The sequence below is a fragment of the Poecile atricapillus genome, chromosome 4, assembly GCF_030490865.1.
Source record: "Poecile atricapillus isolate bPoeAtr1 chromosome 4, bPoeAtr1.hap1, whole genome shotgun sequence".
In the NCBI taxonomy this organism is placed as follows: domain Eukaryota; kingdom Metazoa; phylum Chordata; class Aves; order Passeriformes; family Paridae; genus Poecile; species Poecile atricapillus.
The window spans coordinates 24,721,435-24,748,985 of NC_081252.1; the positions used below are offsets into that span (position 1 = coordinate 24,721,435).

Below are 27,551 nucleotides of genomic sequence, written 5' to 3' on the forward strand. Positions count from 1 at the left end.
GGCAATATTTGGGTGAAAGTTTGTTTTGGTTCATCACTTTTTACCTAACCTCTCCATTCTTCAGGCACTCTCTAGAGTGCCTTCACATATGCACATTTAAAATGAAAATAAGCTAAATTGTCCTTTCATGCAAATTTCTCATGGTCCATCTTTTTTTTTCTTTCTCTCTCTTTTTTTAAATTTTATTTTATTTTGGCTTTTTAATATTTACTTTTTGGTGTTGATGCTTTGTGAGCAGTTTCCTAGCCCCTTGGGAAGCATGTTGCACTAGCATGTATGAAAAGGAGACGCTCTTATCAGGTCTTCCTTTGTACTACATTTATGAAAGAGCTGACAAACTCTGCTGTGCTGAGCAGCAGAAAGTGTAAGATACTTTGATGTTGTGTAAGTTTGAACAGCTCCTGGACAGGTACAAATATGCTTAAAGATATAGAAATTGTCTGTGCTGAGCACTGGTGTATGTTCTCACAATACCTACATGCTAATTCCTTTGCTTTTCATGCTGGTGATGAGAGGCTGAAAGTGTTTGAGGAGACAGGGACCCACAGTCTTTGAGATAAAAATAGTAATCTTACTTACTCACAACTGCCTCTCTTTGACTTTGTATCTGGTATTTGGAGGAAGTGTTTTCATGTCAGTACATCAGTGCCTCGACTAAGAAAGGAGGTGTTTTTCTGTGTCCTTTTCTTACTTGGTGTTTCATGATGAAGTTGAGAATTGTGTAGCAATGACAAAGATGCTAAGTATAAGTATGATATGAAATGAGGTTGTTCTATTTCCAAGCTTTTCAGGACATGTATTTCCATGGTATGTGCATCCTAGGAACATCCTCTGCCCTTCACCCAAGTCCAGTGGACTCGTTTTTCATGCGTGAGGAGAACAACCACAGCAGTATTGCCCAGTGAGCATTCAGTAGCTGAATAAATAAATAAATATACTTTTGAGTAAATAGTGCTGAGGTATTGCTTCCTTTAAAATCCTTTAGCCTGCCAAAGAAAAATGGACATTCCCATAAGCTAACCCTGAAAAAAGTATACTTCATAACATTATATTCATCTGAAAAGATAACCAGATGTAGAATTCCTTGATGCATTACTGTGAAGGGACAGTGTGATAATTCTGCTTACACTTAAAAAATAAAAGTCAAAGAGGTGCCACTGAGGTTAGTCCAGATGTTCTGTAGCCTCATTGGGCCCCATGTATACTTAAACATGCATTCTTTGTCAGCTGTCTTTAAAATGGGCACTGATTTCTTTAATGCAACACAGGTCTGTACTACTGCTCTGCCACTGCAGTTCCTGGGCTGGAACTACAAAAGAGCCTTTCTTTTTCTTCCCAGCTTGGAGAGTGATGAATCTAATACACAATTCTCCATGTGGATTTACTTCCAGAGCTAACTCCCAGACTGCAAATTCAGTGATTATATTGAAGGGGAGATCTTTATTTCAGAAAAAAAACAAAGCCAAGGTGCTTCTCAGCGTCCGTGCTCACCGAGCTGACTGCAGTGCAGCATGGAGGTGCCCAAGTAGCTCAGCCCTGGCAGCACTCTGCTGCAGAAGCAGGGCATTCTTATATATTCCTATATATTCATATTATATTCATATAGGCCCCTGTGCTGTACTCTGAAGGATTCGCTTATGTGTTTTGCTGGACTGGGTTTATTCAGAATGCTGCTCTGTAAACCCACTTCTCTCCAAATGAAACAGTGGTGGGTCTGCTCTGCACCATTACAATTTGGATTTCATACTGGAATGCTGCCCCCAGAATTCTTGAGCCCTGCAACAGCAAACAGGTTCTGTTGATATTCCAGTTTGACAAGCCATTTCTGAAAGTTTGGATCTCAAAAAGGCACCTTACTAAGCTGAGGGGAAAGGTGGGAATCTGCTGAAGAATGCTTGAATACTGCCAGGGAGCGAATGAGAACCTGAAATGTGCTCTGTGTGTTTTCTTGCTACTTGTAGAGAGCGAGCTTCACACAACCAAGTGGAAAACAATATTTTTCATTATTTTTCAGTGAATAGGTTTGATCAAAGGTTTTATAATGGTATCAAAAGCTTACATATTGTGATTTAATAGAACCTGGACTAGTAACCTTGAATTAACCTTATTTTTCTCTGATTTCATAAAGATGCAGTGGTGGACAAAACAGACCAAGCTGAGTTATAAAACCTTCCTTTAAGATTTTTGCTTTTCTTCCAGGCCTTACACGACTTAGATAAAAGATATCCTTTTTAACTCTTAATACCCTTAATGAGAAAGGAGACAAGAATTTGCAGTTAAAACTCAAAGTGACTATATTTAAACTGTACACAAACCTGAATTTCATTGGTATTATCAATTACCCTGGAATAATTTAGACATCAGTGAGAAAGCTTCCAGTGCAAAATGAAAGTGATATTCATGGGTTCTACTCTGGCAGTATGAAGAAATTTGTTAGCAAAGGTGTGAAGCCAGTATTGGGTAAAAGAACAGGCTTTTCTGAGTATTTCACTTTAATTGAAATATGGAGACAATGGGAAAAGAGATCAACATCTGACTCATTATTATCCTTGTCTGACTCTTTTCTTCAGAGTTGTGTAAGGTTGTCAGGGGATGGCAGTAAAAAAAAAGCAGAAGGAAAGATGAAAGCAAAGGAAATAGGGCTGTACAGTAATTTATTTTGTTATGGTCCATCCCCTCATAACACAAAAGGAGAAGGAGGAGTTGGGGAGAAGTTTCCTGAGGGGACTGCCTGAGAGGAAAGGAGATCCAAGGGCAAAGAGAAAGGGACCCAAAGTGATTTGAAAAATGAGTCAAAGCTGGATATGGTGAAATGTGATGTCTCTTGACCAACCCAAACCCTAAAAAAAACAAATAAAAAAACAGAAAGAAAAAAACAAACAGAAAAAAAATAAAAGGAAAAAAGAAAGAGAAAAACAAGACAGGAAAAAGCCACAGGAAATGGAAAGGAAGATCAAGGGAAAGAAAAGCAGAGAGAACAGAAAATACACTGAAAGTACACAGACAAATGGATTACAAGAGGTATTGCAGTGTAGGAAAAAGGTTAGGGAGCTGCTGGGTTTACTGAATTCACAGTAAAAAAAGGACTAAAGATGGGAAAACAGGGTATTTTCCAAAGATAAGAGATGACAGAAGGGAAAAATGATAGATTAAGATCACCAAATTTCAAATGAAAGGGAAAGAAGAAATAGAGAAAGTAAGGCAGACATAAAGAGATATGGAGGGGAGAAGTCAGGGATCATTAGAATGACACCACTAGCTTGGAGAGATGGTTCATTTTCTTTGAGATGTGATTTACTATACACTAGAAGCTTGGCCTAAGCACTAAGCATCAGCTTTGTGGTTAGAGCATGAAGTGGGAGAATACCTATGAAGTCTACATTGTTTCCCCTGTAAATTCAACATTTGTCAGTGGTCTGAAATACCCAATTAAAACTTCTGCCATCAATCTGGGTCCTTGAGAAAACATTGAGTCAGGACCTAGTAGGCAAGTGAACAGCAGGTTACCAGCAGGTAACTTTCCATTAGCTTCTTTATTTCAGTTCACTAAGAAAAGGAAAATTGGGTAGTCCCCCAAAGCAAAATATTTTATTAATGCTATGTTATTTTGCCTTGTGCATTGGTTTAAGGAAAGAAATTCCTACTGAGGTCACTTGCACTTGTGTCTATGATCAGTTAACAAAACAAATAGCCCACCTCAACTGCTGCAATTACAATCCTTAGTACAGTGAATATAAAACTAAACTTGAGTATTCACATCCTCCTAAAAGCATGAAAATAACAGAGCAAGTCTAGGCACAGGCCATTCCTTCTAGGCCAGAGACAAATTAAAGCAATAAAACACTCTGTACAAAATAATTAACTGAATGCACAGAGCTATATAGATTTCACCACACAGAATGTAGGAGAAACAAGTGCTGCTGTACATTATCCAATTGTTGAGCACAGTATTTTCTATTGATTTTAACAACTTACTATTTGCTGACTATTACCTAAGCTTTGGTGAAGGCAGCAGTTAAACACAGAAAGTTTTCCTGCTAACCAATCCTATTAGGAAATTGCTGTGAAGAATAAAACTGATCCTTACTTCTTTATCAAGCCCAGGTGTACAAAAACCTTCAGTTAACCCCTGGCCACCAGATTTTTGCAGATTTGGTTGATCAACTGTTGGTTGCTGGCTAAAGAGTTGAACTGAAAGGACTCTTTAATCAGGTAACAGAGCATCTGACTACATTTTACATAACTGACAGTATCATATTGACAACCAAAATGTATATTTTATGATGTTTCTTCTGTGAGACATGGTCTTTAAGCAATAGGATTTAGTGTCTGACTTCCCAGTTGCTGTTGGACATATTAAACAACAGCTGACAAGAGGCATCAGGAATACTCTGTGCAAAACAGTTTCTGTGTCTTCCTGCTTGAATTTTGCCTAAACTGATGTCCTAGAAAATTTTGTGAATGCTGAATCCACACATCACCAAAAAAGACTCCACTTTTATCTTCATTATTTTTTCTTGTGTGCCCCATTTCAAGTCTGCCTGACACTCCTGGGAGTTTGAATCTTCCAGATGAATGTCATTTTGTGACAGCTTCATGGAGTCTTCCATTTCTGTGAATTTAGTATGCTTTGGAACAGGAAAGGGGATTATTAATGCTCTTTTCTTCAGTTGAAGTCAGATCTTGTAAGAATTTGGTTCCTAAAGCAGGTTGGACCCAGGTGAAAATTGAGGAGGGGATTTCTGAAGCACATGTGGGTACTTCAGGCAGGGAGGCTGCTATTTCTGTGGCTCACCAGTCCTCTATGAACTGCTCTGGCATAGGCATTTCCACTGGAAATGTTTTGTCAGGTTGTCCATACTAAAACCAAAATATTGTTGGGATTTTTTTCTTTAAATAACAAGAAATAAATGAAAGAGGAGTCAGTGATCTGAAAGTCCTTATAGATTTGGGCTGCAGATGTATTGCAGTTTTATCTTTCAGATTTCCATTGCACCTCCTCTGGAGTGTTTTCTGCTCTTGACCCTCAATAGTGTTGTGGTAAAGCAGTGAGTTCCAAGGTGCTTGCATTGGATAAACCAGTTCCTGTATATTTTCTATGTTAACTGAAGTAACAGAACACTCTAAACTTTGATGTAGTGACAAGCACTTAAGTAATTCATCTGTATTAGTATTCTGGTTTTATTAATTTTCTCTGATGGTCCTCAACTGTGACCATACCAAAGTATTTTTCGTTAATAATTAACCCAGTCTGCATTTTACTCTGCCAGAAAAAGAAGTGCAAGCTCTCAAGATATTCAGCAGAGTTCACTGGTTGCATAGGAAGTAGGGGAGGAAAACTGGCTGTGAGCTCTGTCATAAAGGCATTATAGACTTTAGTGTTCCAAGTTCCTTATAAATAATGAAAATGTAAGTAGTCATGAAATAGATTTTGCCTATTTTACTATTGATATACAAATTAAAGACCTTCCATAATGCATTGTTCATATAGTCAAAATTTTCTAATGAAGAAGGGAAGTAAATTTTTGTCTTTGCCAGCAAAACAGGAGAACAAAGCACATTTCGACAATGATGATAGTGAGGATAACAAGCTGGTATGTGGGATGAACAGAAAGAGATTGCAAATTGGATATCAAAGGATAGAAGTAGAAGACTGACAACTTTTCCATCTTCATGATATTACATCAAACCTAGCGGAGTGAAAGCTGTCATTAGAATAAATAAAAGAAACTGAAACAGAAGTTCAAAGCACTAAAAATTATAGATTTTGTGTGGTATGAAGATGATAAGCACTGTGCTCAGTTAGAGAGTTCCCATCACCCATCTGCCCAAATCCACCAGAATTAATGTGAGATTCTGTTATTGTCTGATCTGTTTCTCATTTCAACCATCAGAGAGAGAACAAAAGAAAAAAGGAAGTAATTGCAGAAGCAGCAAATGTGTTGCAGAAGCCGTTAAACGAGACAGAGCTGAAGAAGGAGCTTCATACCACCCCCCTCTCGATGTTTCAGCAGTAGTTACATTTGCTCCTTGCTGCAATGACAAGCTCAAATTGTCATCAATAAATGTTGATTTGTTTTCTCCTAATAACAGTAAGCAGCTCCCACTCAAAATCAATTTCAACTTTGTTGGAAAGACACTGCACATTTGTCTTCACCATGACTGAGCTGCATAAAGGAACAATTGAATTGAAAATTAAATGAACAGTAATTGAAAATAAAAAGTGCCTTTTTAAAGGAAAATTAGTGCTATGCTGAATTTACAGAAATGTTATGGGGGGGGTTGCCTTAAAAAAGGTAGGGTTGGGCTAAAAACTTAATTATATAAACATGTGTACATTAATGTACATAATTAAAAATGGACTTTAACCTCAAGAGGATAAAAAGGCTCTTCAGCAACTTCCTAGGCTTTTAGTTCTGGCAAAAGCAGCAGAGTTTCTGCAGTAATTATACATCCAACACATTTGGATATGCTAATTGGATCTAAGTTCTAATTAGTTTCTTTGTGTGACTAAGAATGACAATCACTGAATTAATTTAATGCAGTTTTGTTCTGAACTTAGTACTGTTTTCACTGTGTTTCGCACAGAAAATGCAGCCTGTGAAATGCTTTGCTTCATAGGATGTACAAAGTACAGCACAAGTACATTTGCTGTGTTTCACTCTACTTTTATAGGCAATACACTTCAGCATTTAGTTTATCCAAGTCTAAGTGTTGCGGGGCTTTGCCAGGGAGTGGTGAGGATCTGGAATGTGTCAGTAGTCCATCCATGACTCGAGAGCAGCTACTCTCACAGTAGTGCTCACAGATACTCTGTGGGGCATCAGAAGAGGCAGAGAGGGCTGCTGTGATCGCTTGGTGGTCTTTGTGATCAGATGGGAAACTGTCTGATGAAGTGGGGAAACCAAATGGACATGATCTGTGCTCTTATTTAGAAACAGCCATAGGAAAGATGAGAAATTTCAAGAGATTAATAGGACATCTCCCAGTTTTGTTTCTCCTTGTATCCTGTTGTTGCTCTAAGTTTCTCTGGGGTTCTGGATCTAGTAGAGCCTTGATTCAGTCATTACTTGTGATTACAAGTATGCCCAGCATTACCCTCGCTCATTCCCTGACTGTAGGATAAACTTGACTTCAGAAGGGCAAGAATTATCTGTGAATACTTCTGAAAGCAGCAGAGAGAAGTGTCTACATTGTTTTAAGGCCATTTTTCTTTGGGAAACATAGAATCATGGGATCATTTAGATTGGAAAAGACCTGTGAGACCATTGAGACAAACATAACTTCTATATCTTTGCAGAAAGTTTTTATTTTTTTTTTACTATCTGAGACATTCATTTCTTAAGAAGGCATCTTCAAAGAATAGATATGAGTATATTGAAATGAAAAAAAATTTAGAAGTTGCTCTAGTTTAATAGCTATAATAAAAAACCAAATATTTCAGATTATCCACTTCTAAAATTGTTAAATATCTTTACTTAAAGTTTGTTCTTTGTTTTCTGTTTCACTTAGGAAGATCTACTAAACACATATACAAAGTCTTTTCACCTGAAGGACTGAAAATAATGATTTCTGTAAATTTCTGTTCAAGTACAGTCAGCAAAGCCCTCCTCTTTACAAACACTTTCAGATGGTTTGTGGCAACCTGCCATTTCTGTGAGGCTGTGTGAAATTACAGTAATATTTCCATGTTTTCCACATTTTCCATTTATGTTTCTCTCAGATTATGGTGTTGAATTCTCCAAGAGAACAGTCTTAGTAGAGGCCACTGGACCCAACAATACACTACTGATGTAATCTTGGTTTGTCAGAGGGAGCAAGAACTTTTGTTCCTTTAAATAGGAGTCAGAAGATGAGCATCCCTGGAAAGGTTTCATTCACAGTCCATGGAGAAGGCGATTCAGAGCAAGAACTGGTAGCTGCAGGTGCCTGTCTCTTTGGCTGTGTAATGACTTCACCTAGGCAATTGGTTTACCTGCTTTAATTGAGACTCTGCTCCAAAGTCCTCTGAAGTCAGTCATTGTCCTTCTGTTGCATTTTGGATTTAACACTGGCAATTGTGCATGCCAGCTGAGTGTGGTAATGAATTTCAAAAATTATACTGGTTATCTTGGTGTGTGGTGTTAAGGGGTGTGTGGTTGATTGATTTGTTTCTCCATGCTCAAAAAAACCATCTTCCAAAAAAACAGGCAAGTTACCTTTTCAGAGAAGCTGAATTACAAGACAGTACCTATTAAACCCAGATTGAAAGGCGTTTAATCCTAGAGATATTCCTGAGCCATAGCTTCTTCCACAGAGACTCCAGAAATGCAATGGCACCAATGCAAATAATGGCATAGATGAACTTCTTTTTTTACGTTATTTATTGCAGTACTCTCTCAATGCTGTGGTGTGCCCTATCCAATGGTCTTTTCCTCAATCATCTTTAAAATGTGATTTTTAACCTGGCTTAAAATCACTGCTGTTTCATTACCAATTATTAGTATAAGCTTTAGCTGGTGTAATTCCTTTGTCAAAGTTCCACTATGAAGGAAAGGCTGGAGCAGAGAGAGTGCTAAAATGTTGGTGGCTATTATTTCTTCAATTAGTGTATTACTGAAAGTAAGGCAGAAATATTGCTACAGCTGCAGTACTTTTAAATTATTTTCAGTAATATTGAAATCCTCTCTGACCTCTTTTAAAGCCATGCCTATAACTCCAAATCCTGGATGCTGTCATCCATTGCCCACTGGTATTTAAAATCAAAAACTGATATCCTTTCTTGCTTCATTTTCAATTTCAAGATGAATCTGTGCACAAGCAATTCCCTGAGTTTCCATCCCATTGATTCCAGAAGGTATTCTATCGATTTCATACATTCCTGCTTAAAGCCACCTAGTAGGAATGACTAACAAAGTATTATGGGCAATGAGAAAATGATTTTTCTTTTCTCTTTTAGCTTGGCTGCTGGAATCCCGTAACTGGTCTGAATGGGTCACTGACAGACAGAAAGCTGGAGAACAACATGCGAGGAGTGGTTCTGCGTGTGGTTACTGTGCTGGTAAGCAGATGCTTATCCTTCTCCACTTCTGCCTCATCTTTTTATTAAGTGCACCGTTTTACCAAGAAAGTAGTTGGTGTTAGAGGGTCTCATTTAAGCAGGTCCAAAAAAAACAGAAAGATGGATCATTTTCTACAAAATAAAATTATTTATCAGTACAGCACATTTTAGACTGTTGCCCAGGCACATTCTAAATTAGGTAACACAAGCACGTGAACTGACAAGGGGAAGCTTCAAGTGCCCTGTTAGCCGAAGTTACCTAGCTGAAGCTCTAAATGATTCAATTCCAATCACCTTGGCAAATTGCATGCAGTCTAACAGAAATTGTCACACTCAGAAAACATTCAAGGTCAGCTTAGGTCAAGTAATGTTACTTAGGTAAAACATCAACTGTCCCATCCTAGCTTTTAGTCAGCCAGGTTCTTCCCCTTTGTGGACCAAGAATACTTCTTGGTTTAAAGCTGAACAGACAATGTTACGAGGCCAGTGTATTCCCTGCCATAAACTCAGCTTGTGGAGAAGTTTTTAAGAGTGGGGAAAAAAAAAAAAAGAAAATAATATGAGACATATAGTCCTCTTTGGACCAATGCCCAAATATAAAGTTCATCCAGAGCTGCTGAACTGTCAAGGTTAGATGAAACTATTTCCCTCTTGCTACTCTCTACTTGTGTTTGTGTTCAGTGTCTGAGGGCCCAACACTTTTTTATAAAGAACAAGACGATTTTTCAGGGTTTGCATTGCTGACAGTGCACAATGAAGGAAGAGGCTCCGTTAGGTGTGGAAAGTGAAATCACCAGAGCATGTCAGTGTGAAAGACAGAGAAGTTTCATACTCCCCCCACCAGTTACTTTATGGGTATTTAAACACCTGTATCTGTCAAGGTGAACATTCTGTTCCAGCTCTTAGTACATTAGAAAACTTGCTGTGGTACTGTGTACAAGACAAAACATAACAAATAGCAACAAAACAAACAACCCCAAAACAATAACCAAAAAAAACCCACAAATGTAAAAAATAACCCCAAACCAAACTAAACAACAGCAAAACACAGCCAAGGAAGGATGAGTGCACAGGAAAAAAAAAAAAAAAAAAAAGTAGTATCAGAGAGGAGGAAGATTATACTTTTATTGCACGTTCATCAAAATAGCATCATGCTGGCAGTGGCTGGTCTCTGTTTTGCCTGATACTCCTATTAATTGGTTCAGTATAATTATTAGTTGACAAAAATGATCTGTGGATTTTGCCAAGAAAAATAAATTTTAATTAGAATATTAGCATTGTTTTTAGTAGTAGATCTTCCTCTCTCCCCATTGTTCCTGCTTTATCCCCAGTTATCTTTGTTACCTTGACAGAGAGCTTCCTCTTCTTCACGCTATTATAGCGTGAATATTTATCAACTTGCAAACATACACAAAAATAATTACCTATGCTGGTAGGATTCTACAGTAATTACAAAAGCAAAGACAGACGTTTAAAGTTCAACACAGAGCACAGGGCATTTCAATCTCCTCACAAGCTTTATATCTTCCATGTACGACAGAACTGGAGATTTGTATTTAACAAATGTGATGAAAATGTGTGATTCTTACCTTGGATGTGAGAGCAGGAGAGATTTCACCAATTAACTTTATTTTAGTGATGATCTTCCTTATATTTTCTCTTCCATCTTTCTCCTCATTCTTCAATTGAGTCAATACATTTCTGTTAAAAGTAAAGAATCTATACCGACTGTGAATGATTAATTATTGTTATTAATTCTGCCGTTTTCTAACACAATGATCTTGATCCAGGGAAACATGTTAAAACAACAATAAGTATTCAATAGGAATACTTATTTTCTTTTTCATTGAGCGTTGAGAAGTTTACATTCATTTGTAAATTTGTAAATTTGCTTTGTTATGAGTTCAAATCTCTCATGCCTTTTTAGATAGCACTCTTTTTCCTCTTCCAAATTCATTTTGTTACACCCTCAGGTTGAAAAGGACTTTTTTTTTAGGATTCCAGTAGAATTTGAGAGGATAGCAAATTGCAACACCTGGCTTTATACTGCATTATACTAATGAAAGCCTTCTGGAGTCTGAAAATCCTAAATGATTGTGACTTATTTCCTCAGTCTTTCAATAAACAATTGCTGAACAATTCCTATCATCCACAGCCATCTTCTAATTCCTTTCCCAAAGTAAATTTAATAATTATGAGCTATGTATCTGCAGACCTTAACCAAAATGTCTTTATGAGTATGGCAGAATACAGTATAGCCCCAAACTGGAAATCATCTGGTTTCACTTGGCAGAGAATCCTGGCTCTTCTGCAGTTAATGTGAATGCTCTCCTTTGCATAAATAGCAATAAGAAATATTTCTTTGTGGTTTATTCTGAGGAGAACTATGGTCATGTTTGTGTACATGTAAGTCAGTGTTTTAATCTGAGTTGGATTAGTAACACACTTTCTACACTTTTAGAAAAGGTTTATTTTTTCTAACTTAAATATCACATGCCTCTGTCTTGGACTACTTCCACACATGAAGCTGAAATCTGGACTTTGTGTTTGACAAGTTGCTCCTAAGTTCAAATCACTTACTGGTGAATTTCTGAAATGTATTCTGAGTTTCTGAAATGTAGCTCACTCAAAGGTCAGTATAGCTGTTTCAAACAAATTCAGAGTGTCTTGAATGAACAATTGCCCAAGAAAAAATTTAGCTATATACCCATTTTGACTGTCTCAGTTTATTCTCTTTTTCGGTTGTTCAGTTCTATTGAAAAAGACCTAAAATACAGCAGATATTCTCATAAAACCATTTTATTAGCCACAACAATTACTGAATTATTCATATGAACATTGGAAATGGAATGAGATTTGGCCCATTGACAATGAAGAGGCCAACACATATCTGTAAAAATCATATTTTCTTATAAAGCCCCTGTTGTTCAAAAAAGGAAAAAGTTTGAATTTCCCTGTTTAAGGCATTAAAACCTTGATTGAAAAGTACAGAGCCTTTCCTGAAAGTGCATAAGGTATAATATCCTAATGGTATAAAAGATATTTGTGACTCTGCATGAAAATTCAAAACAGCTCCCAAGCAGGAATGTATTTTCGTATCTGGAGGGTCCTGAGAAGGCAGGCAGGATAAAGCAAAGACAAATAACAGCAAGCCATACTGAATTATGCTTTGCCATACATCCCTATCCACAGTATCTTGAGAGTTATTACCTGGGTTACTTGCACAGAGCTGCAGATTGGTCACCCTTGGCTGCAGGTGGGCACTGTGGGGTGTGATGTAGTGAAAGGACTGGCAGAAGGGTAGACAAGCATGGAAAGAAAAAAGAATTAAGAAACATCATTTGCACCACGGAAAATGTTATCATATGTGCTCTAATTCTCAGTGATTGGTATTAAATTCATGAACATTTGTTGCCCAGATTAGAAAAGAAAGGAATTTGAAAGCAGACAATGTCTTTAGGGACATTGAGCTGGCAGGAGGTCTGCATCTTCAGTCCCTTTTTCTATTGAATTTACCACTTTGAGAAGATTAAAAGATATGAAGCTAAGGCCTGGTTTTAAAAGCTGAAACAGTCTTTGGAATTTGAATTCCAATACTGACTTAAAGAAAATAAAAAAAAATAATAAAAAAAAAAAATTTCTTTCCGAAGCTGGAGTAACTCAGAGTGACTGGGGAAAGGACAGGCATGAGAAAGATGAAATAAGACAGTGTTTAAGAATATGCAGAGGAACACACTGTCAGAAGTGATAAAGGATTAAAAATGTCAGGACAAAAAACATCAGTGAATGACTGTACAACAAAGATCAACCTCAGGAAAGATTATGTGCAGGATACCTCATTAAATATTGAATAACTATTTTATAATAGTGTGAAATAGTCCCATAGATAATGCTTCTTATTACTTTCTCCCAATATTTTTGGTGATCATTTTTCTCGTGCAGTCCTGATCCCATTCCCCACTTTCATAGCTGAATGCTGTGGACTTTTGTAAAGTCTCTTCATTCCATCAGGCAGCTCTTTCTCTGCCTTAGTGCCCATCTTTTAAGATAAAAAATTTTAATTGAGGCATGTATTATACTCTGTGTGTGTGTGTGTGTATATGTGTGTATATATATATATATATATATATGTATTGGTATATTGGACTACAGTAGTATTCAAAATGGTAACAATTAAAATCATTATAACAAAAGAAGAAAATAATATCCCTCGGTAGAGGCAGAACCTGTCTTTGTATTCCTCTTCCAACCACCACACTTGTACAAGGGCCAGGATTAAATTGCTACTGACTGGGCACAGGCTTTTTTTAATAGCTGTTTTATGTCCCTTTGAGCTACCTAGCTTGTATTAAAACAGGTCATAAACCTTACAGGTATTCACTACTGTGATCATTCATTTGACAAGCTTTAATCTCACAGCCTGCTGGGAAACCCGGCACCTTTTTTTTTTTCTTTTTTTTTCCCAATTATTGTTATTTTCAACCCATTTTTCTAAAGTAGCAGGTACTATATACTAGATAAGGTGGATATCAAGCAATTCAAATGTTTTGGGACCTGGCTGGGGCCACAGCTTTGACAGCAAGGTAGGTGCAGTGCAAAGCCTGGTAGGACCAACCTCACTCATCTCCATGTCAAGGGCTACTTCTCGGGGCTCCCTGGCTCTTATCTTCTCGCTGACCCTTACCCATCTGCTCTGTGGGCATATTTGCATTCCAGAGAAATTCACAGTTCACAGTTGTGAAACAGAAAGAGGCTCTTGCTCTGACTGTAATTATCCTTCAATACCATGCAAGATAGAAAAGGAGATGAACTGCATGACACAGCTGCCTATGAACTCCTTGCAAGGCTGCTGGAAGGAGTCCAGTGTAGTTCCCAGCAGGTTAATGTACCCATTCCACACTTCTGCTAATTCAGGTATATGAACTATCTGCATTAAAGCCACCATTGTACTCTTCAGACATACTGTACAACACTCCAATCAATTCCAATCTCAATCCATATTCCTGTCATGTGGTTCAGAAAGAGCTGTTACCTGCATTAAGTTATTGTGAATTAAAATCAATACACAAAGCTTGGCAGCATCCTAATAGACCATTGCCATAGATTGCTTTGAAAGAAGTTTCAGTCCCATTGTTGAGAAATGGGAGGAAGAGGGGCTGAGGAGCTAACATTCTTTGTTCATTTCTTGTAAATAGGACTAAACTAAAGACCCTAATAAATCCAGATCACTACCATTCCACAGGGAAAAATACTCTTTGAAGTACTGTAACTGAAAGAACAAACTTCATGTCTAATTGAAGGTGACAATAAAGATATCGAAAAAGTGAGAGACTACACACATGGATCAGACTAGGCCATATGTAAAATCCCCTTAAAATTGTATTCAGTTTCTGGGATGTGAACAAGCTTCTTGCTGTACAAAAGGCAGCAAGGATCAGAGAGTGGTGGGTTTCAGTGCCAATATGGTTACACAGCCCATTTGCACAATATTTAGTTATCCAAGATCCTGTAGATTTGAATCCTTCATCTATGTTTTAGTTTTATTAGGGGGTGGGGGCTGTGTAATGTTTTGCAGCAATTTTATAACTGCTGATAGTGGGAGAATTTTTGTAATGAAAGAATGAAATGTTTCAATTAAATTTTGGTCATTGATTCTAACATGAATTAATGTACATTGTTGTTCAATTAAAAGTAACAAGCTGCCATACTGTTCCTGGCCAAATAAAATCCCCAAAACAGCGGTCAGTAAAGCACTTGAGGAAATTAAGTATTTGGGGCTATGTATTTCACCAAGATCTTTTCAGGAAGGAAATGATTAACATATAAAAGGGGCCATTAATTATTTTTTGAGTCAAGGAGAAAGTGATTTTGCCTAGCAACAAGACAATGGCATCTTGTGCTTGAAAATATTTTGGTCATAGTTTATCAGACTTAGTGTTTCTTGTTGGTTATAATGGCTGTGTTTGATCATCCAGCAGCCTTTGGAAGGGAGTTGAGAAATCTAGTAATAAGTGTGAATTTCAGTTTGGGGAGCAGTTTCTTAACATTTGCAGGGAACAGGAGTTTTTAAAGTGTCACAGTGAATATTTAACTTCATGAGATTGCCAAGGCTCAGCCTGGGCTATGGGAATCATTTAATGAGCCTGTCCACTGTTTCTGGAGTCAGTGTCAAGCACAGATTGACAGTCTTGCCCACAACTGAGCTTCATTTCTCACTTTCTTTTTTTTCTTTTATTTCTTCTTCTCTTGCTACTTTCAGTAAAGAAAGAGAAAATTTAATGAATGTGGAGTCCTACTGAATGGAGCATCACTATGGAAGTACTATATTCTAGTGTGTTCAGAGGTCATTTCCATATGCTTTATGAATTCTAACCACCCATATAATTACCTAATTTCAAAACTCTCTTCATAGAATAATTTAGATTGGAAAAGACCTTTAAGATCATCAAGTCCAACCATTAACCCAGCTCTGCCAAGCCCACCACTATACTATGTCCCAAAATGCCACATCTACACCTACAAATATCTACAGGGATGGTGACTTCACCACTCCCCTGGGCAGCCAGCTCCAAAGCTTGACAACCCTTCCAGTGAAGAGATTTTTCCTAATATCCAAAGTAATTTGCCCCTGGCACAACTTGAGGCCATTTCCTCTTGTCCTATAGTTTGTTTCATGGGAGAAGAGGCTAATTACCACTTTGCCATAACCTCCTTCACGTACTTGTAGAGAGCAATTATGTCCCCCTGAGCCTCCTTTTCTCCAGGCTAAACGCCCCCAGCTCCCACAGAGCTCTAATTTGTATTGTAAATCCCAGTAGTGATTAGTTTCTCTAACCTCAAAAGCCATTTTTTTACCCAATGTTTTCTGTATAGTGCCCTGGCTAGGAAGTTTCTGTCCATGCTAATGGGTAAAGAGGATTTAGTTGACCAGGAAAATAATTCAAAGAATTCTGTTCTGCTTTTGCTTTTTAGTTTGTAAAGTACCTCCTAGCTTTTTAGCATTTTTATATTTAGAATAAGCAAAAGACCTTCGCAAATAAGTGCAGCAGACTAGTGTATCATAGCTTCATATCATTTTTTATCCTGAAATTAGTCTCAAAGCCACAGAATCCACACTTCTAATTGGAGAGAAAATCTACTTTATTGCCCAGTGATCTCCTAATGAGGTGGTGGGCACAGGTAAAATCATGAAGAGCTGAGCTAAGACCACTGCTTACTTGTAAACAGCACACTAAACACAACTTTTTTCTTACTCTCATGTATTTAGAGTGCTGTGTTTAAGATCTGAATGAAACATTTCTGTTCTTTCAAAAAAGTTTTCTGTAATTTGTCCAAAGAGAGAGCTTCTGCACAAAAACACTGGATCTTTAAAACTCAATTTTCATTAAGGAACTAAAAGATTACTATCAAAGCTTGGAATTTAAAGTTACTGTTCTACTGGCTAAAAATCATCCCAAACAGAGACTCTGGGTTTAGGGAATTGAACTTCTGAAAAGCAATCATTCTCTTGTTCTCCCTCCCTGCCTCCTCTAAGGCTCGAATTTATTGCTTGACTTTATCATCCACATCTGTAGCACAGCTACAAACAGATGTTCCTCTTTGATTGTCTAATTAATTAACACAACCAAGTTAAACTCAGCCTAATTGTTCTTTTCTGCTGTTTAGCTTGAGTATTGTTCCTTCTGTTTTCAAGCGTGAAGGTCTTCTGTGCCCAACAGCTTTTCTCTCCTTTCCTATTTTTAACTTGATTAGGGGGTTTAGTAAAGAATATAAAAAGATTACTTCAAGCCCGATATTTTATCCAAATTATTGGTGTGTTTGAGAATTTCATCAGAGTAAATAAGAACTCTATTTTATACTTTTAAGTCTTAGACTCTTGAAGCATTTAGCAAATTGTCCTGGTTCTGGGTAGGACATGGTGAATTTTTGCAGTAGCCAGGAGGAGACATGGCTAGGACCCACAGGTTATGCTATGCTATCTCATACCAGTTTCCAGGGATGCTGGCAATGTTAAATTATATCAGTCTGAATATGTAGCATATTGTTAACATCTATCAGTCTTAACTTGTGGCTTCTTTAAAACATGTGATAATAGGTAAATGAATGGAGACAAACATTTTCTTGATCTACTTTCCCAAAGTACTTGTACTATCATGTCATCTTTGCAGTGCTTTCCCTTTTTTATGCTGTGTTGCCTTAATCTTGGGTTCGTCTTTATCCTTCCTAAGCTGTGCCAGTCTAGCATTTTGTGATTTCTCTTGCTTGGGGGACATAATCACCTCTGAAGCCAGACTTTGTCTTCTACAGTCGCAAAAAGCAATATGCACAGCTTCACCCAGTATAACCCTTACCTGTTTGCTGCTGATTTTCATTTTGCTGCAGGTGGTTTTGGCTGTGTGGTGCTTAGCTGTCCAGCACGGTTAACTCACAGTCTTTTGTAAAATCCACCAGGTCTTAAACCCATCCTCATTTGGGTCAGGGCAGCACAGCTTTGATCCCAAGAAGAAACCAGGCAGTGATAACTGTGGAGCTATTTTGAGAAGGAGCCCTTATCATAGGCTTAGTATTGCTGCATTCAGTTGACAAGGGGGCATGTTGAAGGTGAAGTTGAATGAAAATAGCCCCTCTCTTAAAGGATCTCCATTTTGGTTGGATGAAAAGCCATTCCCTAAATATACTGGATGCCTATGTGGTTCAGTGTCTTGGTTCGAAAGATAGGTGTCTGCTAAGGAATTCAGGAGCCCCCCTTGGAATGGAAAATGTAAACCCTCTCCCTCTGAATTATTACAAGTTTGAAATTAAGGGGCTCTCAGGCAAAGATTTGGGAGTAGGAATAACAGTTCTTTATTAGTATGTATAAAAAAAAACCAAACTACATCTTAATAGAAAAATTAAAATAAAATGCAAGGGTACAAAAGTACAGAGTCAGAATACAACCTGACACCCTGTTGGGCAGGGCGTTGGTAGCAGTCCAATTAAGTGGTGGCTGCAGTCCTCCTGGAGTGACAGATGTGGTTCTGCTGAAGCAGTGATCCTGTAGAAGGCTGTCATTTTCCTCTGAAGGTCCAGTGGTGGCAGAGAAGGGTCTGGTCTTCCCCTGGAATCCAGTGGAGGAAGGCTGCCTGTGCTGTTCTAAAGCTCAGAGTGTATCCAGGTAGGAATGCTTGGCTCCTCCCCCTGGCTGGAGCATCTCACAATGGCATGATGTAATTTTATCAGTCATGCAGTGAGACTCAATGGCCCATTATCAGAAGATCTCACCCTGGAGTTAGGAGGGATGGGTCATGGAAGAGATAAAGGACACTGCCCCACCTGGTTTTAACAGCTGGTAATAGCATATATCCTTTTGGTTACAGCTTGCATTGCAACCTAAGACATTCAGTGAGGCATATCATCAACCCTACAAAAAAAAGAAGTTAAGGGTGTGTGACCTATTCATTTTCTTTTATTTTTCTCCTCGGTCATGAATGTTGTGACTTGTTTGCTTTTCCAGACCTCCCTGGCTTTACAGGCTGTGAAGTCTGCTCTTGCCCCTTAGAGGCTCATAAATCCCCTAGGGAGGTGTCTCCAAGATGAAGAAAAGGAGAAGCAGGAGCAGCAGCCTTCTTTGGATCACTTCACTGTGTTCTGGGACAATTTAGGTTTGAAGGGTGGCAGCTGTGTGCACCATGTAAATGTTACAGCAGATTGTTGGAATGGTGTCCATAGGAGTTTTGAGCCTCTCTAAGGCTGACAATTGTATGGATTCTCTGATAAAGACCTTCTTGCATAGTCTGAATTAACACTTGCTTTGAAGAAAAAGGGTACCAGGATTTTCCTAAATGTATTGGTGTTGAATGGAATCTTCATCATCCAGGTGAATTTTTTCTACCTCCAGAATCATCAATTAGCTCATCAGATTTTCATACCTACTTTCTATGAGCTCATAATTGTCTTCATTGCTTTTCTGTGCTTTATTTTCTTCCTGCAATTTCAACTTTGTCAAGGATGGAGACAATCATTTTAACATCCATACTGTAGGAATTTATGCACCTTTCCGTAGCTCCCATAGCACCCTCCCAGTGGAAAAAAACCAAAAAACTGGCATAGTTTCAGAGTTTCAGGCTGCAGCATTTATGAGGGGAAAATATCAAGACAAATATTTTTGTCCTCTTTCCATGCATTCTCAGAAATGTAAACAATTGCACAAAATGCATCATGGCAGTAGATTGGTTTTGTTTTCTTCAGAATATAATTTAAAGGTTTGCTGCTCCGGACTTCAACAACAATTGCAGAATGTTAGTTGCTTTGCATAAAGCTGATTGACTATTTGTCTTTCATTACATATATATAGGACACTGAACATTGGGGTTTTTTGTAAATCTCTCAACAGCAAACAATATTACATTGCTTAATAAAGGACTATTAAGTCCTAATAAGGATATTAGTTGTGACAAACTGCATTTTAAATGGCATATTAAATCACTACAATGAGCAACTGGATAGAAAATCAGTTTATGAGCAACTATTTTTTAAATAATTTAGTGATAAAAATTATTCCTTTCTAATATGAAAATTATCAACTTCTAAAACCTCCTTTGTACACATAGTTCTTTAGAATTTTGTGCATAGTGTGTTCAGATTGATAAACTACCATTTTTATTTGTTGCAGAAACATTTCTTTCCAGTAATTTTGAGTCTATATTCTGTGGAATCTATCATTCAGGTGATCAGCAAAGCTGAATGCACTTTGTGCTATCATTTAAGAGAGGCTTTCATCAACTTTGTCTCATTTTCTTCAATGTTCATGGACACTGGGCACTGGAAAACTACTTTTAAAGTTCGTTTTACTTTCTCTCCTCCATTTTAGTCAATTTCACTGATCTTGGATAATATGGAAGAAAGAAATTCTGTCTGACAACTAGAAATAATAACTTTAAACAGTCCACCCTTAAGGGTTTTTTTGGGTTTTTTTGGTTTTTTTTTAGTTGGTTTTTTTTTTTTTTTTGGTCAGGGGTGGGGTCGTTTGTTTTCTATTTGGTTGGAGTTTGGAGTTTGGGTGTTTTCCTGGAGTCAAAAAAAACCCATCCTGTCAGTGCAGTCTGGTTCATTCTTTCTTCTTTGGCAGCATCATCAGCATGTGGCTGTCCTTGAGAATACTTACTCAGGCATTTACAAATGATGCTTTCTTATTTCAAGAACATCCTGCCTGCAATTCACTGACATCTGTTCATATAGAAGGACATTCCAGCAAGCTAAAAATATTAGTGAGGTATAGGATTAGTGAAAAAATGGTAAAAATCCTGTGGCTTCAAAGTAATTTACAGATATAAGTAGTAGAATAATAAAAGAATATTTTATACACCAACAAAAATGCCACTGTAGATACAATTCAAGTTTTGGCCACAAACACTGCAAAAAATCAATTTTCTTTTCCTCCATCTGCTTGTCAGTTTTGCAGACCAGAACAGAGTGGTCTCATGGACTTGTGCTGGCTAAGCCATGACAAGTCAAAACTTTGCCCCTCAGAACGGATGTTTCTGTTAACCATATACAAAATTACAGCACTATGTAATGAATTAAAAGAAAGACATGTAGCATATTTTAAAAACTACCTATGTGTTACAGCACCTTAATGCTTTTGGGGATGATTTAATATTTTGCTGTACTTAGATCAGACAGGTGTTTTCAGAGAGAATAAAGAACAAACCTAAGTGAAATCTGTCTATGGCAAATAGACAGATATATATATATTTTCCTTAGAAGTATGATCTGTTTTATGTGTATTTTTTTGAAAAAAAGTGAAGGGGAATATCTAGAAATTATTTGCTCAACAAGAAGAGTAACAGAGCAGAGGCAATTTAATAACAAAATAGAGAAAACTATTACAGGTCTTTGGAAAAGTAAGAAAAGCATGATGCTTGAAAATCTGACCTTTCAGTATCAGCTTTTGTTATCTATTTGTATCCTTCATGGCAGTCATCTTTTAGATTAATATTCACCAATCATTCTTATAGACAGCCTTAAGTCCTAAAATTGATTGTCCCTAAATTAATCAAATGTAATTTCTTTGGATAGACCTATTTAAATTTAACTGGCCTATATTCAGGTTACAGTAGAAGGACAATAGCAATACATTTTTCAGTTTTGCCATGTTTTTCTTTCTTTGCAACATGTATTAATGGCTGTATTACACACAGTGTGTGCCCAGGAAAATGGCAGTGCTGAAGAATCTTCCATATTTATGGCTAGACATTGAGTGTATATCTGTCTTGCTGACCATAAGTGTGGTCAGCAGGCATTATTAAAAAGCATTTCAGTTGAAATGTTACAGCAGAAGATCTACTTCTGAAATACATACTAGAAAATAAAATTTCTCTGTTGAAGGAAATCCAAAACAACAAGAAAAATACAAAAAAAATAATACCGTTTTACAGAATGTAAGGGGAACTGCTACTAATGTGTTTTAGGAAATTTTTGTATAAATAATATTTAATAGTTCCTCCTTTAATTAAAAAAAACAAAAACTCTAGCACCCAAACATGGCATATAATTGCTTTATTAACAGATTCCTCTTCTGTTTTTTTGTTTAGGAAGAGCCCTTTGTCATGGTGTCTGAAAATGTTCTGGGAAAACCAAAGAAGTATCAGGGCTTCTCAATAGACGTGTTGGAAGCCTTGGCCACTTACCTCGGCTTTAAATACGAAATTTATGTAGCACCAGATCACAAGTATGGGAGTCCTCAGGATGATGGGTCATGGAATGGCCTGATAGGAGAACTGGTGTTTAAGGTAAGCTCATTAATAATTACCAAGCAATAATGTGTGATAAATGTGTGATAAAGTCAAGAAATATGTGTTATGTTCTGTTTCCATCAGCCAGTAACCCTTTTTACAGGTAATTATTAACACTCTGTTTATTGCGCTTTGCCAGCACTTGAATAGTGTGCATTGGACAGCACTGAAAAAGCTGGAAATTACACTTGTTAGTAACTGTTTAAGAAGCAGGGCAATCTCTTTTTTTTCAACCAAAGTAAAATCTAAATGTAGTCAAATAATGGGATTCACAGCATCCTAATTAGTTTGGCAAGACCTGACAAATGAGTTGAAGAGGCTGCTGAAAAGAGGAAAAATTGGTGTTGCAGTAATTAGTGATACATTACATAAATAATGTACAACACTTAGAAAAATGTTGGTATGATGAATACATGAAGTATATAATCAACAGAAAATGTTTTATAGATACATTATGTAAATGAATGAATCAAGAGTAATAAATTATCTATTCTGTAATTAATAAACCATTTAGTCTACTTAATTTGACATTAATTGTTCAGTATTATATCATAAATAAATTGAACCAAATGCATATGCAATGCTTTTTTTTTTTCTTTTTGCCCACTCTGCATCTCATCTGTTTGTAGTTTCTCCCATTGAGAGAGAAAATACTAGGCAGACTCTATTCTGCTGGTGCCTTATTTGTATTGTGAATATATGTGTTTTATTTGCTCTTAATTAACATATGGGGATAGCTTTTACCGCTATAGAGTCCTACATTTGTTGTGTGCCCTTAAAGAACTGCAGTAGATATACATGTAAATAACTTAGACGTTGTCCATAAAAGTGTTTTCCAAATGTGCGGGTGGAATTTAATTCATAAGCACAGCTAACAGTAAGGGTCACCCATGGTCAGGAACAGGACCTAAGTCTTTCAATAAAGGAAAATCTTTTTTTATTTTTAAGAAAATATTATCCTCCATGGCTTCAAAATTACTGATAGGTTTAACCTATTCTGCCTTCCTGAGCAGCAGGAAGCCTGTTGGAATGGAAAAATCCAGCTATTCATTCTCTACCCATATCACCTTTCATACACCTACTCTGTAATAATAAACCTCCTTTGCCATCTCCCTATGTCCTTATGAAGCTGGAAGGTGGAATTGTGTATTCACAACTGGTAAGCTGGACACAGCTGAAAAAGTAGATTTTCCATCACCTTCTAAACCTTGAAAACTAAAACTCCCTCATCTAATTCTGAGATGTAACACCACAATGGCACGTTGATTTATTTTTAACCATTTTTTCTGCCTCAAGATCTGATGTTAATGCTACACCCTACTCTCTACAGTACTTATCAGACCACTGCATAACACAGACTGGAGGGGTCTTAATTCTTGATGGTCTGGAAATGGAAGTGGGCCTGGAAGTTTTTTTATTTATTTGCAATGGATGATTGGCAAGGTAGAACGCATAACAACTCAAATGGGTCCAAGGAAAAACACGTATGGCATTCTTGTTTCCTTAGCAGGCAGGGATTCAAATTAATAGCTCACTGAAGGTGATAAGACCCAGATCTGTAAATCCATGTCTCAAGTGCAACAGATTTACCAGCCTGTTATGATTTTGCTGTATATTTTCATACAGTGTATGAAGAATTGATGGAACTGCATTTGGAATTCAAAACCCATGTTTTCCCTATCCTATGGTAGTGTATAACTTTTCATCTTCCCCACCCTTATGTAATTAATTAGCAGTAAAGGGTCACTGTGGCCTTCTCTCCCATTCTCTGTCCCTCTTAAGGCAAAAGGACCTCTGGGCAAGCAGCCAGTGTCTATCTACCCCTTACCAAGTGCAAGCTGTTCTTGAAAGGCTGCTTTCTTATTTACTGTGAACTGAATTCTGCTCTCAGAACTCAAATTTCCATTCGCTTGGCAATGTTATAAGGGGAAGTAAAGGAGCAGAGAATAGTTTTAAATTAAAGGCCTAACCTGTTTGAAACACAGCATTTCCTTGTTTTCCCAACCAAGTTTTACATGATAGTCTGGCCAACAAGTGGAGGAATTCCAGAAACAGTGGGAGTACTCTTTGCCTGTTAGTTTGTCAGCCAGGAATGAGTTCTGCAAGAGACAAGTCTCACTCAAGGGTAATGGAAAACAGCTGCCTTCTTTTTTTGAGTGCACAGAATCATACAACCATTTAGCTTGGAAAAGACCTTTAAGATCATCAAGTCCAACTGCTATCCAGCACTGCCAAGTCAATCACAAACCAAAATGCTGCGTCTGCTTGTCTTTTCAATACCTCCAGGGAAGGTGACTCAACCATTTCTCTGGGCTGCCTATTCCAATGCTTAGCCATCTTTTCAGTGAATGAAACTTTTCTAACATCTCCTGGCACAACTTGAGGCCATTTCCTCTTGTCCTATTTCTTGTTACTGAGGAGGTCAATCCCCACCTTATTACAGCCTCCTTCCAGGTAGTTGTAGAGATCATCTCCTTGAGAAGGGTGTCTTTGACCTCTCCAGAAGATGTGCCATATGAAATAGCAGTTGCTGTAGCAACCACATGATTTCTGTGCTCAAGATCAATATTCACTGCTTGCATTAACCATCTTCAGCGTGCAGCAGTCTCTGGTGCAGGTCCTGGTATCAGGGAGAGTGGTCCCAGGCTGATCTTGTTGCAGCAGCCCTGCTGGAGTGGGATGGCAGAGCAGGAGCCCAGCTGTGCCAAGTACATGCCCTGGGCCCCCAGCTGGCTTCACAGACATGACACTGCGCCAAGTTCACTTTGTTCCAGCTTTGATGACGAGGTTTCTGTTGGCTGTTAAAATAGGAGCTGGAATCAGCAAAACATAGTAAGTGGTCTTCAATCTGAACTTGGAAACTGATTCAAGCCTCCCCTCCTTTGATTGTCAATACCTATATTAGGTACACACTTCGTCCATGCACCTTTTCCAGTTAAAATAACCTGAATATAACCATGCTCTACAAAAGTTTCTGTTTGCTGAACACCTGAACCAGGTGGACTTCAGAGAATAAATGCTCTTTTAGAGAAGCACATGGTGCTCTTGTCCCTCTCCTGTCAGGTGACCAGGGCTCTCACTACATCTTGTGGAGCTTCATCTCACAAACAGGATTAGTTCAAAGAGCAGCAGTCCTCTGGAGAGAGGCTAAAACCATCTCAAGGGAGCAATGCTTTACCATAAATCTTGCTCTTACTGTTAATTATCTGTGTCTTATCACAGTAATTCCTTTAGTTGCTTTCTATCCAGATGGCTTGAGGGATAAGCCTGTGTGACAGGCAAGAGAAGTGGCTAATGTCACTTCTGGGAGAGCACACTAGGCTTTCCAGCACAACTCTGGGCTTTCTGGTGATATTCACATCCATCAACAATTGCTTTTCACATCTCACCATACCACCTTGATTTTGACAATTTTTTTCCAGTGAGGAGCCATGAGGAAGCAAATAGCATAGGGAAGACAGCCTGATTCCACTTAGGTCCATCAGAAAATGAAAAGTATATGTTTAATAATTTCTAAGAGAAACTGCAAATCAAGCAAAAGCCTCTTATGAGGCTCTTTTTCTATTGCACCTTCTTAAGGGGGGTAGTATAAGAAGTGAGAAGAAAAAATAATAGCTGAGTAAGAGAATTATTTGGATCTCTGTGTGTTGAGTGAAAATGTCTCTCTGATTGGTTTCTGCATGTCCATGTTAATAACTGCATAACATGGGACTGCGTTTTATCACTTCTAGCATTTGTTGAAACTTGATTTAGCATTGAAAATGGATTCAATGAAGGCTCTTACAGGACCAATTTAAAAGAGATTCTTTTATTTTCCCAGTTCTTGATCATGAACCACAGGAATTGTCAGAAGATTGCTTTCCATGTGTATGAGATGTGCTTGCTACAGCAGTAGCTTAGGGACATTTCAGGGATTTCTAGCTTTGCTGATAAGCTGGTTCTGTGACACCAGTAGGAATGCTATCAGGCCCTTTTGGTCATTTCTTTTGGATTTTCTCATTCTGGTTGTGTTGCTCTACAGTGGCCTCAGGCGAACTGCTGCTAAGGAAGATAAATATAAATTCCTATGCAGGTCACACAGAGCAAAATAATGCCCTCTGCTGTTTTTTCAATCTGTTTCAGGAGTCACAGTTTCATTCATGAGAAACGTGTAAGACATATGATGGTTGTTTGATTTTGGCACTCCAAAAACTTAGTGGATCTCTATACATGTTTATAATTCAGATTGGCAGCTTTATATCTAAATATTGACATAATTGCGTGCATTTGCCTTTCTATCTCAAAAGCACTAAGTGAACCTTTACTTCTTCAAACTGATGTCTTCTCTGATCCAATCTGACATGTTAATGACAGGCATTTAAATTTTTTCATCTTCCAGCTTCGAAACAAGATGACAGAATCTATATGTAATCAAGGATGCTCACTATCAGTAAATCAAGTATCAAGTGAAGCTTAAGCTTGGTTTGGTGCTAGAAGTGTAGTTTTCTGGGAAACTGGTGTTTATGATCCAATTTAGTAAGTTAAGAATATGAGTTGCCATATTTCAGTGTAGCTTTTTTTTTTTTTTTTTAAACAGCTTAACACTAGGGTGCTATAGAAGTCAGGATATACTGCTCTCCTTTCTGTTTTTCACTTTACTACCTCTCAAGAAATAAAAATAGAATATTTAATGGCTTAAAGATCATCTAGTTCCAACCCCACGGCCATGAGCAGGACATCTTTCACTAGATCGGGTTGCTCAGAGCACTTCCTTGAACACTTCCAGGAGTGGGGCATCCACAGCTTCTCTGGGCAACCTGTTCCAGTGTCTCACCACCTTGATAATAAAGAATTTCTTTCTAATAGCTAAGCTAAGCCTACTCCCTTTCAGTTTGAAGACATTTCCCCCCATCCTGTAACTCCAGGCCATTGTAAAAAAGTCTCTCTCCATCTTTCCTGCAGGCTCCCTTCAGGTACTGGAAGGCTGCAGTTAGGTCACCTCGAAGCCTTAATTATATATGTAGTATATAAAGTAGCAAGACATAATTTTATCACAATTGTTGCTGCAGTACAGCAAAGGAAATGCAACATTTCCATTTGCATAATGTTGTTCCGCTGTCATAGTTGGTTGATAACTGGAGTGGAACCAGAATTCTGGGGAATGTGGAGAGACTGCTTCCCAGAGATGCAAATTAGAAGTAGTATTTTCACAGATACCATGGTGTCTCATTTTTTTTCTTTAATTCTCTTCAACGTATTTAATGGAAAAAACCTGTTTTGTTGTAAAAAGGGGAGGAAAAGCAGGCAAAGATTCTATTAGTCATACAGTTGACTATTATTTGGTGAAACTATCTTTACTGGTGTATGTTGCTTTTTAGTAGAGAACCTTTAAACATCTTACAACAATGCAATTTGAATGAGAAATTCAATGATCTAGTATGGTAGGGAAGTATTTTAGTAGTAATTAAATTAATTAATAACCCAGCTAAATTAATAAACAGAGACTTGAGTCTAGGACTCTTTTTTCCCACATGTCCTCCTTTACCCCTAAATTCCTATTTTGCTTTTTGATATACATTCAGGGGAAAAGCCTCAAATCTATGCTATTCATTAAATACAATCATAATTTCCTGTGTGACAAATGTTGGACTTTCATATTTGTAAATTGTTTTAGAAACATATTTATGTTCACAGTTGTGGAAAACAGCTCAAATGCTGGCTGGTTTGCATCTTGCTCATTGGAGTTAGGGCTTGACTGT

At 37.7% G+C, this 27,551-nt stretch overlaps 1 protein-coding gene and 1 long non-coding RNA gene across 3 annotated transcripts in view; one reads left to right on the top strand and one right to left on the bottom strand.

Moving 5' to 3' along the window:
- GRID2 (glutamate ionotropic receptor delta type subunit 2) overlaps positions 1 to 27,551 on the top strand; it is a 669,865-nt gene that overhangs the window by 522,314 nt on the left and 120,000 nt on the right. For both annotated transcript variants that reach the window (XM_058838035.1, XM_058838036.1), the window contains 2 exons: positions 8,939 to 9,040; positions 21,613 to 21,810. In XM_058838035.1, the coding sequence (XP_058694018.1) occupies positions 8,939 to 9,040; positions 21,613 to 21,810 (300 nt within the window). The remainder of the gene's footprint in view (positions 1 to 8,938; positions 9,041 to 21,612; positions 21,811 to 27,551) is intronic.
- Positions 10,711 to 17,520, bottom strand: LOC131578830 (uncharacterized). The gene is made up of 3 exons (XR_009277570.1): positions 17,392 to 17,520; positions 12,251 to 12,329; positions 10,711 to 10,741 (listed from the first exon to the last, which is right to left on the bottom strand). It is a non-coding gene; the product is annotated as an uncharacterized LOC131578830 (long non-coding RNA).